Genomic DNA, 13,535 nt, shown 5'->3' with positions numbered 1-13,535 from the left:
GGTGAATGATATGTTGACAAAGTACAAATTTTAATAAATTTTAAACTCTTTAAATTTTTTTATCCACTTTTACATTCGCATGATAAAACCATAAAATAGCTTGAATGCTGCCCCATACAAGTAAACACCTATATACAAATCAACATAGCAAATATAAAACTCTTTAACTTAATGAATTTTTTTATAAACATTATTCATAGCTATCAACTATCTTGTTTTCTAAAGCAAATTACAAAATTGTGATGTGAAACAATGAGAAAGTTTTGCAACAATAGACCGATCTACAAAAATAATTTACTATAATAGAAAGTAATCAAAATAATGAAATTGTTCTCACTAACTTTCCAATTTGGATAATAAAAATAGGGATAATGTAGTCTCTACTTATTATATTTGTCTGGCTTAAATTAAAATTTGAAAAAAAAACAGGAGGGAAAGGAAGTGAAGAATGAAGAGTAATAAGAGTTATATTAATTAGTAAAAATAGTAAAAAAAAAAATGATTAATATTTAAACCAAATAATTAAACACGTACCAATACAATATTGACCCAGTAGTGTAGTATAAGATCGTTGGATCTCTAAAGTGGAGATTTGATTCTAACAATACTTATCGGGAGAGATAATCGGAAACCCGGATCAGGTTGGTGGTACTAAAAAAACAAATAGTTTTCATTTTGAAATCTGACTTTAACTGCTTTCACAAGATCCCCACACTTTTCTCTGGCTTCTTCAGATCTGAACCAGTTTCAATGGAAGAAGCGTTGGAACTCACACGCGCCAAGGACGCGAAGGAACGAATGGCTGGTGTAGAACGTCTCCATCACCTTCTAGAAGCTTCTAGAAAGAGCCTCACTTCTTCTCAAGTAACTTCACTCATTCATTCCTCATTCGATTTGTTGAGCGATAACAACTTCAGAGTCTCTCAGGTCACGCTTCAATCCCTCGCTTCCGCCGCAGTTCTCTCCGGCGATCATTTCAAGCTCCATTTCAATGCTCTTCTTCCCGCCGTCGTTGAACGCCTCGGTGATGCTAAGCATCCGGTTCGTGATGCCGCTACAAGGCTATTGCTCACTCTTATGGAGGTAGTAACTGATTTACGCTCTTGCATCTTAATTGAAAATGTTAGACCAGACCACGACCGGGAGTCTCCGACTACTGGGAAGTTCCATTGTTATCGGAGCATGAGAAGAGTGAAGTCTCATAAGTAAGACAACACGTGGCATTAGTTTCATGAGCTTTTTCCACTTATAAAACCTTTCGCCTTGAACCAAAACCTTGTGGCATTAGTTTCATGAGCTTTTTTCACTTATAAAACCTTTCGCGTCTTGAACCAAAACCTTGTGGTTTTCCACTTACAAACCTTGTGTGACTTCATACTTGAATAGACCTAACAGAAACAGTGAACTTAGGGTTGATTTTGTTTGCAATTGTTGAAAACTTGAAATTAGTGAGAGTTAACTCCTTTATATAGTTTATAACTTATTGTTTTTTGGTTAAAGCCTAACTAGATTTATTGAATGCATTGTGTATGGATTTGTTTATTTTGTGTTTATGATAGCTTATAACTTAAAGTCTCAAGTAGAAATTAGAAAGTTGTTAAGAATTGTTACCATTTGAAAAGTGAGACCAGGAATGTAGATTTTTTTGTGTGTATGAAGCCGAAGCTAGGTGTTATCAACATTGTACTAGTTGTACATGAAGGTTTTTTATTGGATGTTTGATTATTAGCCTTATGAGTTTTGACAAACCAAAAAGTTCTCCTATGGTTTTAGAGAATGAAATTTCTGATGGGTGATGATGATTGATGCTTTGTAATTTTGTCTCGATTACCCTGTTTTCTATGCCTTTCAACATGGTGCCTCCAACTTAACAACTGAACCTTGCACCATTGAAGTTGTTATTAACTTTAATTCCAGTGGAGCACTGAGAAACACAGTAGGAACTGTGTGCTAGTAATCTCTTCAGAAGAAAAAGCATGCATATTTCATGTTTTGATAGTCTGAAGTCTTAACTTTCATAAAATTAAAATATTGAATAGTAAAGCATACCATTTATGAGCCAAACCATGTTTGAGTCCGCTGATGGTCATAATTGTAAGCAAGTTTCAGTGACGAACAGGTAGTTATCTTTGACTCTTTGTGATTACTGATAATGGATGTTTTTTGTACCTACTGAAACTTATTCCGATGCACTCTACTAATTAACAATAATTATGTACCTATAGACTGTTCTAGGCATACATTTGTTTCTAAAATGACCTATGGATGAATATAGGTCTATTGACAAATTTAGCTGGGAATTATTTGAGTAGATTATTGCTATGTATTATAGATTGTGCTTGGTTTGTTTGAAAATGTAGATTTTAGCAAGGCTGTGATTTATCACCAAATAAATGGACTTTGACATGGCATGTCGATTGGAGTTGGGTTTTGTTGATATATATGACCTTATTGTCAATATACATGATTTATGATAGAACATTATTCAATCTTTCAGCTCATGTAGCTGACTCCACATAGTGGGGCAAAGGCTTGATTGTTGTTGTATGACCTTATTGTAGCTTGAGTGGTTCCTTTGTAATGTACAATTTCCTTAAAAGCAAATGCCTATTGTTTCCATGTGTATTTTGGTATTATGCTATGTCTGTCAAACTGTGTTGTAAACCTGTCTTGTCTTGTCGGACTGTTCCATTTGCAGTTTTGAGAATGAGACTTTGTGAGTATCCTTCGTTTTCCTTTCATTTTGAGATGTTATCATTACTTGCAGGTTTCTTCTCCTACTATAATTGTTGAAAGAGCAGGGTCCTTTGCTTGGGCACACAGAAGCTGGAGAGTCCGGGAGGAGTTCACACGAACTGTCACATCTGCAATTAATTTATTTGCATCTACCGAGCTCCCGCTTCAACGGGCTATCCTTCCTCCTGTATGTTCATTGACTTTTACAAACATGAAGTACTTATCTTTTGTAATGTTAGATACTTTTAGGATTTGATACTAACCTCCTTCGAAAACAATCAACTGTCAGATTTTGAATTTGCTGAATGATCCTAATCCCGATGTAAGGGAGGCAGCTATTTTGTGCATTGAGGTGAGTATACCTTATCTTGTAGTCATTTAATATTGTATAGATCAACTAAATGACTAGGTCACGCTATTAAGTTTATGTTAGTTACCCAAAAAGGGTTTAGGCTATATCAATAGCGTGACCTAGTCATTTAGTTATTTTGTGCATTGAGGTGAGTATACCTTATCTTGTAGTCATTTAATATTGTATAGATCAACTAAATGACTAGGTCACTCTATTAAGTTTATGTTAGTTACCCAAAAAGGGTTTAGGCTATATCAATAGTTAATTTAAACTTTGCCTGTGAATCTGATTTCGTTGTGATGTACGATCAAATTAATGCGGTGAAGGCTTTACCTCTTCAGCACTTGAAATGGTTGGATTCACAGTGAGATTGATTGCAGTCCCTAACTCAAAATGTGGACTGTTGGATATATTGTAATATCAAATCTGCCGATGTTATAAATAATTGTCATATTTTTCAAGGCTTGATCGATGGCTTGTGAATTTCATGGCTTAGAATTGATTCTGTGTAGTTATTTGAAGTTCTGTTTTGAAGGAGCTTATTCAATTATGTATAATTATGAAATACTAAATTTAATGGTTTACTAATTGATAGTCGGCCCTACCTAATGGGACTAAGGCTTGGTTATTATTGTAATGGTTTACTAATTGGTATCATGATGCAATAAGCAAAGGTTTTATTCACACATTTGGAGTACACACAAGAGAATAGCAATTTTGGTTATTTAAATTAAGATGAATGTTGCTGTTTCTTTGTACATTTTGTTGATATTCTTTTCTTTACAGGAGATGTATGTGCAAGCTGGGCCTCAGTTTCGTGATGAACTTCAGCGCCACAATCTTCCATCATCTTTGGTAAGTATCAAACAGAAAATCAATTACCTGTTGTCATTATTATTTATATTTTATTCCCATTTAAGCTCAGGAGTTTGATCCTTTGAATGGCATTTAACATTTTAATGTCAACTTCTACAATACTTTTTTTTATTTCTTTTAAATATCCTCATTATGGTTTCAGGTGAAAGATATTAATGCCCGGCTAGAGGGAATTCAACCAAAAGTTCGCACTTTAGATGGTTTTCCAAGTGGTTATGTTACTGGGGAAATTAAGTCTTTGAGTGTTAATCCCAAGAAAAGTAGTCCAAAGGCTAAAAATTCATCAAGGGAGACCTCTCTTTTTGGAGGTTAGAATATTTGCAATTCTTGATAATAAATGTTTCTATTCTAATTTTAGTATTTAATGTATGGCATTGTGGCCTATATTTTATCCTCATATTTTCCCTGTATTACTTGGTCTATCATTATCTATTTGCCCTATAATTTGCTCTTTTATACCTCATTTGCCATTTATTTGAGATGATCTGCAAAATAGTTACAATACGACTAACATGTTTCTGTTTCCTATGGGCATCACATTCATTGTTTCATATTTAGAATTGTTTGATCATCTTATCTTTAAAATTAGTTTTCATATCATGATTAGATTGTCAGAACTTCTAAATTTTGATGATAATGTGTGCTATTTCAATTTGTACTATTTATGATGATTATCTTTTGTGCCAATAATCGGAATTTTGGGATATTGTACTACAATGTCTCTTTGAGTAATTTCACAAGTTTAGTCTGCATGTTCATTGGGATCCTACCTTTTTTTACATGTTGGCGCTGTGACCTGACCATTTTATGTCAACTTTTTTCTTATGCATTTCATCAATGTTTTTTTTTACATGAGATGCAAGTGAAAAATGTATAAAAATAGAAATGATTTCAGTGAAACTATTGAAGGGAGATAAAATGATTTGAGTAAAAGTGATAAATACCATCCCAAGTTGTAAATTTGAAAAGGATTTTGCACATTATAAACTGTTAAAGTTCTATGTAAAATGAGCAAATGTAAATTATGTAATATACATTATAGTTTACCTAAAAAAACAATTGTGTATAGTCAGGCAAGTTTTTCTATCTAACTTGTCCTTTGATTTTTAGCTGAATTGTTGATATTTTATTATTACACAAATTGTACAAATACATTAATTATTTAAATGCAAATTTTGTTTATTCAATTATTTACAGATGGTGATGTCACCGAAAAACCCATAGACTCCATCAAGGTATATTCTGAGAAGGAGTTAATCAGGGAAGTTGAGAAGATTGCGTCTACCCTTGTACCAGAAAAAGACTGGTCAATTCGTATTGCTACTATGCAGAGGATTGAAGGTCTTGTTCTAGGAGGTTGGTGTTTCCATACTCCCTTTCATGAGTATGTACAGAGTTATCTACACTTGCTTATAGTATGTCGTAGGAACTGGACCAGAATTGCAAAGAACAAGTAAAGAACTGAATATTATTGCTTGTTACACTGAATTCCCCGGAATTTTGAGAGCCTTGTCTCCCCCTCACACTTTTGGTACTCGGTCGGGAACCCGATTTTCTCCTTATGCTTCACTATTATCAGTCCTGAATGATCCTCATCCTTGGAACCCATTTCCTGTTATATGCAACATGGATCATTTTTCTAATTTTCACAACCTCCAACTAACTAATGCAGACATTAACAGACACCTAACATGTATTTCATCTAATTAACTAGGGGTTGCCTAACAATATGCCACAACATTAAGATTTATTCCTTTTAGTTTTTAGTTTCCTAGTCATATGAATGAAAGGGGGTGGGAGCTTAAACATTTTTTGCACATTTCAAACTATGTAGTTTGAGTTCAACATTTCTATAGACCTATCTCATTTATTATGTATTTTGAATTATATGCTTTGCTTTTCTTTATATTTTATTAACTTTTGACTATTACTTAAGGAAACTTACCTATTATTTTTTATATATTTTCACTTAGCTTTAGATGTCATCATCCCCACGGACACTTTTGAACATATTTAAAATACTCCTTATCAGGTGCTGCTGATTATCCATGTTTCCGTGGACTTCTGAAACAACTTATTGGACCATTAAGCACACAGTTGTCAGACCGAAGGTCTAGCATTGTGAAGCAGGTGCATTAACATTTCCTTTGTCCCATATTCTCTTATATTAATAATTGTGATGGACCAATGACTCGTCTGTAGGAGAAGGGAGATTGACGTGAGACTGAAGAAGGATGGTCCTAACAATGATAAGGGCCTGTATGTATATAAGAGGGGGGAAAGGGATTGTAGTGGGGGCAAGCAAGGAATTATAAGCAGTGAAGATAGTAAGGGAGTGGAGCAACTAGTTGACGGAGAGAGGGAAAGATATAACAGAATGAGTGGGGAAGGGGAAAAGAGGGCAAATGGTATATGCGGATGTGCAGAAAAAAGGAAGAGAGGACTGCTTGTTGCACATCCTGTGTCCAGTCCTCTTTTTCTCCATCCTTTTGCTGAGTCTGGTTTTGTCCTTTGTTGAGATGAGCTGAGCTCCCTTTTGTTGGATAAACATTATTCAATGGATTTCTACCAAATTGTTTATCATAAAAGCAAATCTTGCAATGTGTCAAGATGAAAGTTTTAGTTTCCTGTTCCTCCTCTGTTTTTGAACCTGGAGAGGTGATCTTCTCTGTTGAAGTGATCTAGTTTAATGGATCTTAAGTGAAACATTCATTTATTTTAGTGAGTAATGCCCTGCCTTTATTTGTTCGTTGTTTTGTCTCAGTGTTGATAATTAAATTCATGGACCTTCTCTTCAGGTCAGGTCCTTATTATATAATTATGAGTTTATGACTCATACAGAACTGTTTTCTTGTCTTTTGTTTGCTTTGTTCTAGGCTTGCCATCTACTGTGCTTTTTGTCAAAGGAACTCTTGGGTGATTTTGAAGCATGTGCTGAAATCTTTATTCCAGTAAGTTCAACTTGCTATATTCAATTTTCATGATTGTAATGCTTTCTGAATCTTTATTAATTCTTGGTCTGATAATCAGGTCCTTTTCAAGCTGGTTGTCATTACTGTGCTTGTAATTGCAGAGTCTTCAGATAACTGCATTAAAACGGTAATGTAATCTGATCATCTAATTGTCCGCTTCTCGTTATTCCATTTCTATGTGCCATTTTCACCATTGTACCCTACCTTACAGATGCTGCGCAACTGCAAAGTTGCTCGTGTGCTTCCTCGTATAGCTGATTGTGCAAAAAATGACCGCAATGCAATACTTCGTGCAAGGTATGGATTATAAATATTGGAAAGAGACATGTGGCTGTTTTCGTTTTTTATTAATATCATTTGTGTTGTAGGTGTTGTGAATATGCTCTTTTGGTTCTGGAACATTGGCCTGATGCACCAGAAGTACATCGATCAGCTGATTTATATGAGGATATGATAAAGTGTTGTGTCAAAGACGCAATGAGTGAGGTGGCTTTATTGTTTTAGGTTATTTCACTTTTGTAAACATAAATTGTTCGGCATATATGTCAATTTTGATTAGCTATTCCATTTTGTTGCTTCTATTAGTAAGGTATATATGTGCATGTAAATGATCAGCATTAAACTTGATAGGTACGATCTACTGCAAGGATGTGCTATAGAATGTTTGCAAAAACATGGCCAGAGCGTTCTCGTCGCCTATTTTTGTCCTTTGACCCTGTTATTCAAAGGGTACACACTTATGATCTTGAGCGTGTCATTCTTACTTTTTGTGTAATAAGTCATCTTTTAAAGTGAATGTAAATTGCAGTTAATAAATGAAGAGGATGGAGGAATACATAGACGACACGCTTCACCTTCCATTCGTGATAGAGGTGCACCAATGTCATTACCCAGTCAAGCGTCTGCTTCATCTTATCTACCTGGTTATGGAACTTCTGCTATTGTCGCAATGCATAGAAGTTCAGGTTTATCATCAGGGTCATCTATCTCCTCCGGTGTACTTCTTTCACAAGCTAAGTCACTTGGAAATGGTACAGAAAGAAGTTTGGAAAGTGTTTTACATGCAAGCAAACAGAAGGTCACCGCAATTGAAAGCATGCTTAAAGGCCAGGATCTGTCTGATAAGCACAATTCATCTCATCAGCCATCAAGTTTTGATCTAGGTACCAAATAACTGTGCCTGTTAAATATTTTAATTTATTTATCAAATTTCTGAACTTGATGCCATTTAATGATCAGTGCTGTTTGTCGCTTTGTTTTTATTTTCTATTAATGAGGAGCTAATTTTTTCTCTTATTTTTCCTAGTGCAGGAATCGACCCTCCATCATCTCGTGATCCACCATTCCCCGCTGCTGTCCCCACATCTCGTAATCATTTGACAAGCTCTTTAAAAGCAGAATCAACTGCATCTGGTGTCAATAAAGGTAGTAAAAGAAATGGTGGTTTGGGTTTGTCTGACATAATTACTCAAATTCAAATTTCCAAAGATTCTGCCAAATTATCATATCATAGTAATGTTGGTAGTGAGCCTGTATCATATTCGAGTAAAAGGGGTCCTGAGAGATTACAAGAAAGAAGTTCTGTTGAGTACAACAGTGACATTAGGGAGGCTAGGACATTTATAAGCGCCAACACTGATAAACATTATCTTGATGGTCCTTATAGAGATGGAAACTTTAGGGACTCACATAATAGTTATGTCCCCAATTTCCAGAGGCCATTATCGAGAAAGAATGTATCTGGACGTATGTCTGCTGGCAGGAGGAGTTTTGACGATAACCAGCTGTCTCTTGCAGAGATGAGAAGTTATGTAGATGGACCACCATCTATTCATGAAGCTTTGAGTGAAGGACTTGCTTCAGGTTCTGACTGGTCTGCAAGGGTTGCTGCCTTCAATTATGTACACTCTTTGTTGCAGCAAGGCCCAAAGGGAATTCAAGAAGTTGTCCAGAATTTTGAGAAAGTAATGAAGTTGTTTTTCCAGCACTTGGATGATCCCCACCATAAAGTTGCACAGGCTGCTCTTTCAACCCTAGCAGATATTGTTCCAGCATGCCGAAAGTCTTTTGAGGGTTACATGGAAAGAATATTACCCCATGTATTTTCTCGGTTAATTGACCCAAAAGAGCTTGTTAGGCAGCCATGCTCAACAACTTTGGAAGTTGTTAGCAAAACTTACAGTGTAGATTCTCTCTTACCTGCATTGTTACGCTCACTAGATGAACAAAGATCTCCAAAGGCTAAGTTAGCTGTTATTGAATTTGCAATCAATTCCTTTAACAAGAATGCAATGAATCCAGAAGGTGCTGCTAATATTGGCATCCTAAAATTATGGCTTGCTAAATTAATCCCATTGGTTCACGACAAAAATACAAAGATTAAAGAAACGGCGATTACATGCATTATATCAGTGTACTCTCACTTTGATTCAATTGCTGTTCTTAACTTTATTCTTAGTTTGTCAGTTGAAGAACAAAATTCCTTGAGACGAGCTCTTAAACAGTTCACTCCTCGTATTGAAGTAGACCTAATGAACTATCTGCAGAACAAGAAAGAGCGACAGCGTTCTAAGTCTTCCTATGATCAATCTGATGCTGTGGGAACATCCTCTGAAGATGGATATGTCGGTTTCTATAGGAAAGCTCAATACCTTGGAAGATATTCTGCAGGTTCTGTGGATAGTGATAGTGGCAGGAAGTGGAGTTCCCAAGATTCAACCCTGATTAAAGCCAGTCTTGACCAAGCAGCTTCTGGTGAAACTCAGGAACATTTGTATCAGAATATTGAGACTGATTCTAACAGTGGTTGTCTTGGTTCAAAAGCTAAAAATCTTGCTTATGCAGTCAATTCAATGGGTCAAAACTTTGGCTCTCAAACTAGCCAGCTTGGACATGTGGACAGTAGCATGAACTTTGAGGATCTTTCGACTCCTCGTATGGATGGTAATGGTTTGATGTCATTGGAGAATTTAAATGTGGCTGAAGGCTATGTAAATGATGAAGAACATCCGTCTGAATTGGAACATAATCATCGCTCAGACAAAGCTTTAAAGATTAACTCCTTGACAGACACACGGCCCAGCATTCCCCAAATTCTTCATGTGGTGAGTTATGCAACTTGTAGAGAATGAGTTGGCTTTGTAATTTATTTATTTGATAAAATTGTTATTGTTGATGAATATCAGTCAACAAACATGATTTATGATAGAGCATTATGGCGTCGTTCTATCCATGTAGTCAGCCCCACCTGGTGAGACTAAGGCTTGGTTGTTGTTGAAAAAATTCTGTTTGAAACTGCAGTAGGAAAAAATAGGAAGAAAAATGATCATCGTCTGAACAGATTAATCCAATCCATTTGCAAAATAGATACAAAAAATTCTAAAATCAGCCCACAGATTTTTCCAAAGCAGCCAAGTCATACTACAATGGAAGGACAGTGGGCCACCTGCGGAGACAGCTTTATGTAACATATGTGCTTGTAACCTGTCATTATTTAGGTCTATTTTATCACAACTGAACATATATCGTTGTTATTTTTTGTAGATATGCAGTGGGGTTGATGGAAGCCCTATTTCAAGTAAGAGGACTGCACTTGAACAGTTAGTTGAAGCTTCAATAACAAATGATAACTCTATTTGGACGAAGGTATGTTTAATTTGATATTTAGTATCTTTCTTTCTGTCTCCAAGTTCTATGATCATCAGTGTTACTTGTTAAATGCGATTCATTTGGGTTTAAAAGAAAACCCCTCTTCATAATCACACAAATTTTGCTTCATATTGTAATACCAATTTTTTTTCATTTGACTGTTAATATTAATGTTAAGTAATCATGTTTGTCTTCCTATTCTAAGATATTGTTTTCAGTCACCCCCACAAATCCGATTTTGACTAGATCTTTTAAGTTGTGTTTTTGCAGCGGTTTTTATGAAACATTTAATCCGTATTAGTTAATTTGAGCCCTTTATAAGTATAGCCAACCTTTCCTAGTTCCCACCCGTTAAATTTATGGAAAAGACTTTTGTTGTTGTTGGATAGGTGAATGTTTACTGATTCTTTATGTGCGATCACCTAATAGATTGATAAATAAATAATTCCTCCTTGTAAAAGAATTGTTATTTCTGCATTTATGTTAACCAACAATGAACAATATACTTGCAGTACTTCAATCAGATTTTGACAGTTGTGCTTGAGGTGCTGGATGATTCAGATTCCTCAATCAGAGAGCTTGCTCTTTCTTTGATAGTTGAAATGCTTAAAAACCAGGTTTTTACTCTTTTTTGTGCCATTTATGTTGTTGTATTTTTCCGGTAGGCATTTTTGGAACCTACAATTATGTCATAAGATTTTTTTGTTTACTACTATTTTTTACAGAAAGATGGCATGGAGAATTCAGTTGAGATTGTAATTGAGAAGCTTCTTCATGTTACAAAAGAAAGTGTTGCTAAGGTAACCAAATCTATCCTGTTCTGGATTATCTTTTCTATACTTGCCTTTTTCCCCCCTACACTCAGCCTCTTGTATCCCTTATTCAGGTCTCAAATGAAGCAGAGCACTGCCTGACCATTGTTTTATCACAGTACGATCCATTCAGATGTTTAAGTGTATGTATTTCTCTCTCTCTTTTTTTTTTTTTTTACTTTGGCCCTTCCTAGTCCTTCTAAAATATTAAAGTTGGTGGTGCTTGCCTTACCTCGTTAACTCAAAGCTGACTTTTGGAATTTAAACCGTTTCAGGTTATTGTGCCTCTACTGATCACTGAGGATGAGAATACTCTCGTCACTTGCATTAATTGCTTGACAAAGGTAAATGCCTTGGACAACCTCTGATTCTATTTTGGAAAGAAATTCCCTATGAATCAATGATATATCTGAATGTCAGAAATCTTACTTTGTGACTATATATCCTATATGAATCATGATTTGTATGATGCATATTCTGGGAGTATCTTTCTATTACACAAACACGCATGTGTATGTGTATATGTATATTTGATTTTAAAGATGGATACATCTTGGGTACCTCTTGGTTACGCCAACCAATATTCCATTTCATCTGTTCGTTGGCTACTTGCTCTCACAATTTTCATTATTCTTGGGCCTGTTTGTGAGTTAGTTTTTGGAGAAGGAAGGGAAAGGGAAGATTTGATCGCCCTCTTACAAGTATACTTATGGTTCCCAAGTCTTCCCCTTCCCTTCAAAACCGACTCACACTGTTTGAGAGTTGATTTTTAGGGGGAAGGAAAGGGGAGAGAAGGCTTTAGAGCTATTACCAACACACAAACATGCACTGTTCCCCGATTGCTTTCATGGGTGGAAATTGATGTGCATATATTCTATAATGTTTCAAGGCGTGGTACTAAAAACCAGTTGTTGTAGCTAGGGAATACAAGTCGATTTCATATCACTAGTGCATCCTATTCTTAATGGGTCATTGCTTTTTCTTGTTTTATGGATGTGTTTAAAAATTCTTAGTTCTATCATATACCACATTTTTTTATAACTCAGTTATCCCCTTATCTGTAACTTTCGATCATATTGTACCTGTACAACAAATCATACCCACCCTTGCTTCATAGGTAGTGATCCATTTTTGTGCATGATCTAAATATGCTTTTTAAACTTTTATCTTTATTCAACCTTATATTCGTTTCTTCAGCTTATTGGCCAACTATCTCAGGAGGAACTGATGGCTCAGTTACCCTCGTTTCTGCCTGCTCTGTTTGAAGCTTTCGGAAACCAGAGTGCAGATGTTCGCAAGGTATTTGGGTTTTTTTCCTGCAGTAATATATGGCCCTCTACATTATCTGACAACTGAGATTAGATACTTCAACCTATTTGTTATTTTTTTCTTCTGAAGTGAGCAAGATCGTAAATTAGTAAGTAAGGATGTATTCACCCTTGATTAGCTAACATGCATCAAGTTCTCGGCGGGTGGATACACCATTACATCCTTGCGAAACCTCGTTGCCTTTTTTGCACATCCTTTTCCTCTTCAGTTTCATTATTCTGATTTTATGTTAATGGTGGATGTTTACAGAGTGTTGTTTTTTGTCTTGTGGATATCTACATCATGCTTGGGAAAGCATTCTTGCCATATTTACAAGGCCTTAACAACACACAATTGAAGTTAGTCACAATTTATGCCAACCGAATCTCACAAGCCAGGACAGGAAAAGTGATTGATGCCACTCAAGGTTAGCATTATTCATTGGAAAGAAAATTTGTGGGTTTTGTGTGTCTTATTCATTGTTGTGTATTTTTGTATATTTGGTATGCATGAAATTTTGAGGTGGGTTTCCATTGTTTTTACCTTTGTTCTATAAATATATATAGTTTTTTTGTCTTTCCTTTTTCCCTTTTCTTCCTCTCTCCCTTGAGTCAACATTATTGATTGTATTTAATGTTTTTGAAGAAAACCTCATTGGTTCAGTTACTTTAATATATTTGGATTTAGGTAATTTTGAAAGAGAAAAAAATATATGACAATATACGAGTTTTATTCACTAACATTGTATCATCTATTATTCATGTTCAATTAATATTGACTTTTCGAGAAAAAACAGTATAAATGAATGAGGAATGATGTGCTGATTATGTA

General features: G+C 35.4%; 1 protein-coding gene across 1 annotated transcript; it reads left to right on the top strand.

Annotated features, from left to right (window-relative positions):
* Positions 698–13,295, top strand: LOC109355793 (CLIP-associated protein-like). Its single transcript, XM_019599013.1, has 21 exons — positions 698–1,083; positions 2,768–2,923; positions 3,026–3,088; positions 3,875–3,943; positions 4,107–4,272; positions 5,162–5,320; positions 5,997–6,094; positions 6,841–6,915; positions 6,995–7,063; positions 7,148–7,233; positions 7,305–7,422; positions 7,567–7,665; positions 7,745–8,099; positions 8,248–10,040; positions 10,480–10,581; positions 11,097–11,201; positions 11,310–11,384; positions 11,471–11,539; positions 11,672–11,740; positions 12,594–12,695; positions 12,975–13,295. Exons 1-21 carry the CDS (start codon positions 751–753, stop codon positions 13,134–13,136), a joined length of 4,323 nt encoding a protein of 1,440 aa, XP_019454558.1. The 5' UTR covers positions 698–750; the 3' UTR covers positions 13,137–13,295.

Source organism: Lupinus angustifolius, chromosome LG09, assembly GCF_001865875.1.
Source record: "Lupinus angustifolius cultivar Tanjil chromosome LG09, LupAngTanjil_v1.0, whole genome shotgun sequence".
NCBI lineage: Eukaryota > Viridiplantae > Streptophyta > Magnoliopsida > Fabales > Fabaceae > Lupinus > Lupinus angustifolius.
The sequence above is the reverse complement of the archived record's forward strand: the minus strand, read 5'-3'. Positions and strand labels throughout refer to the sequence as shown.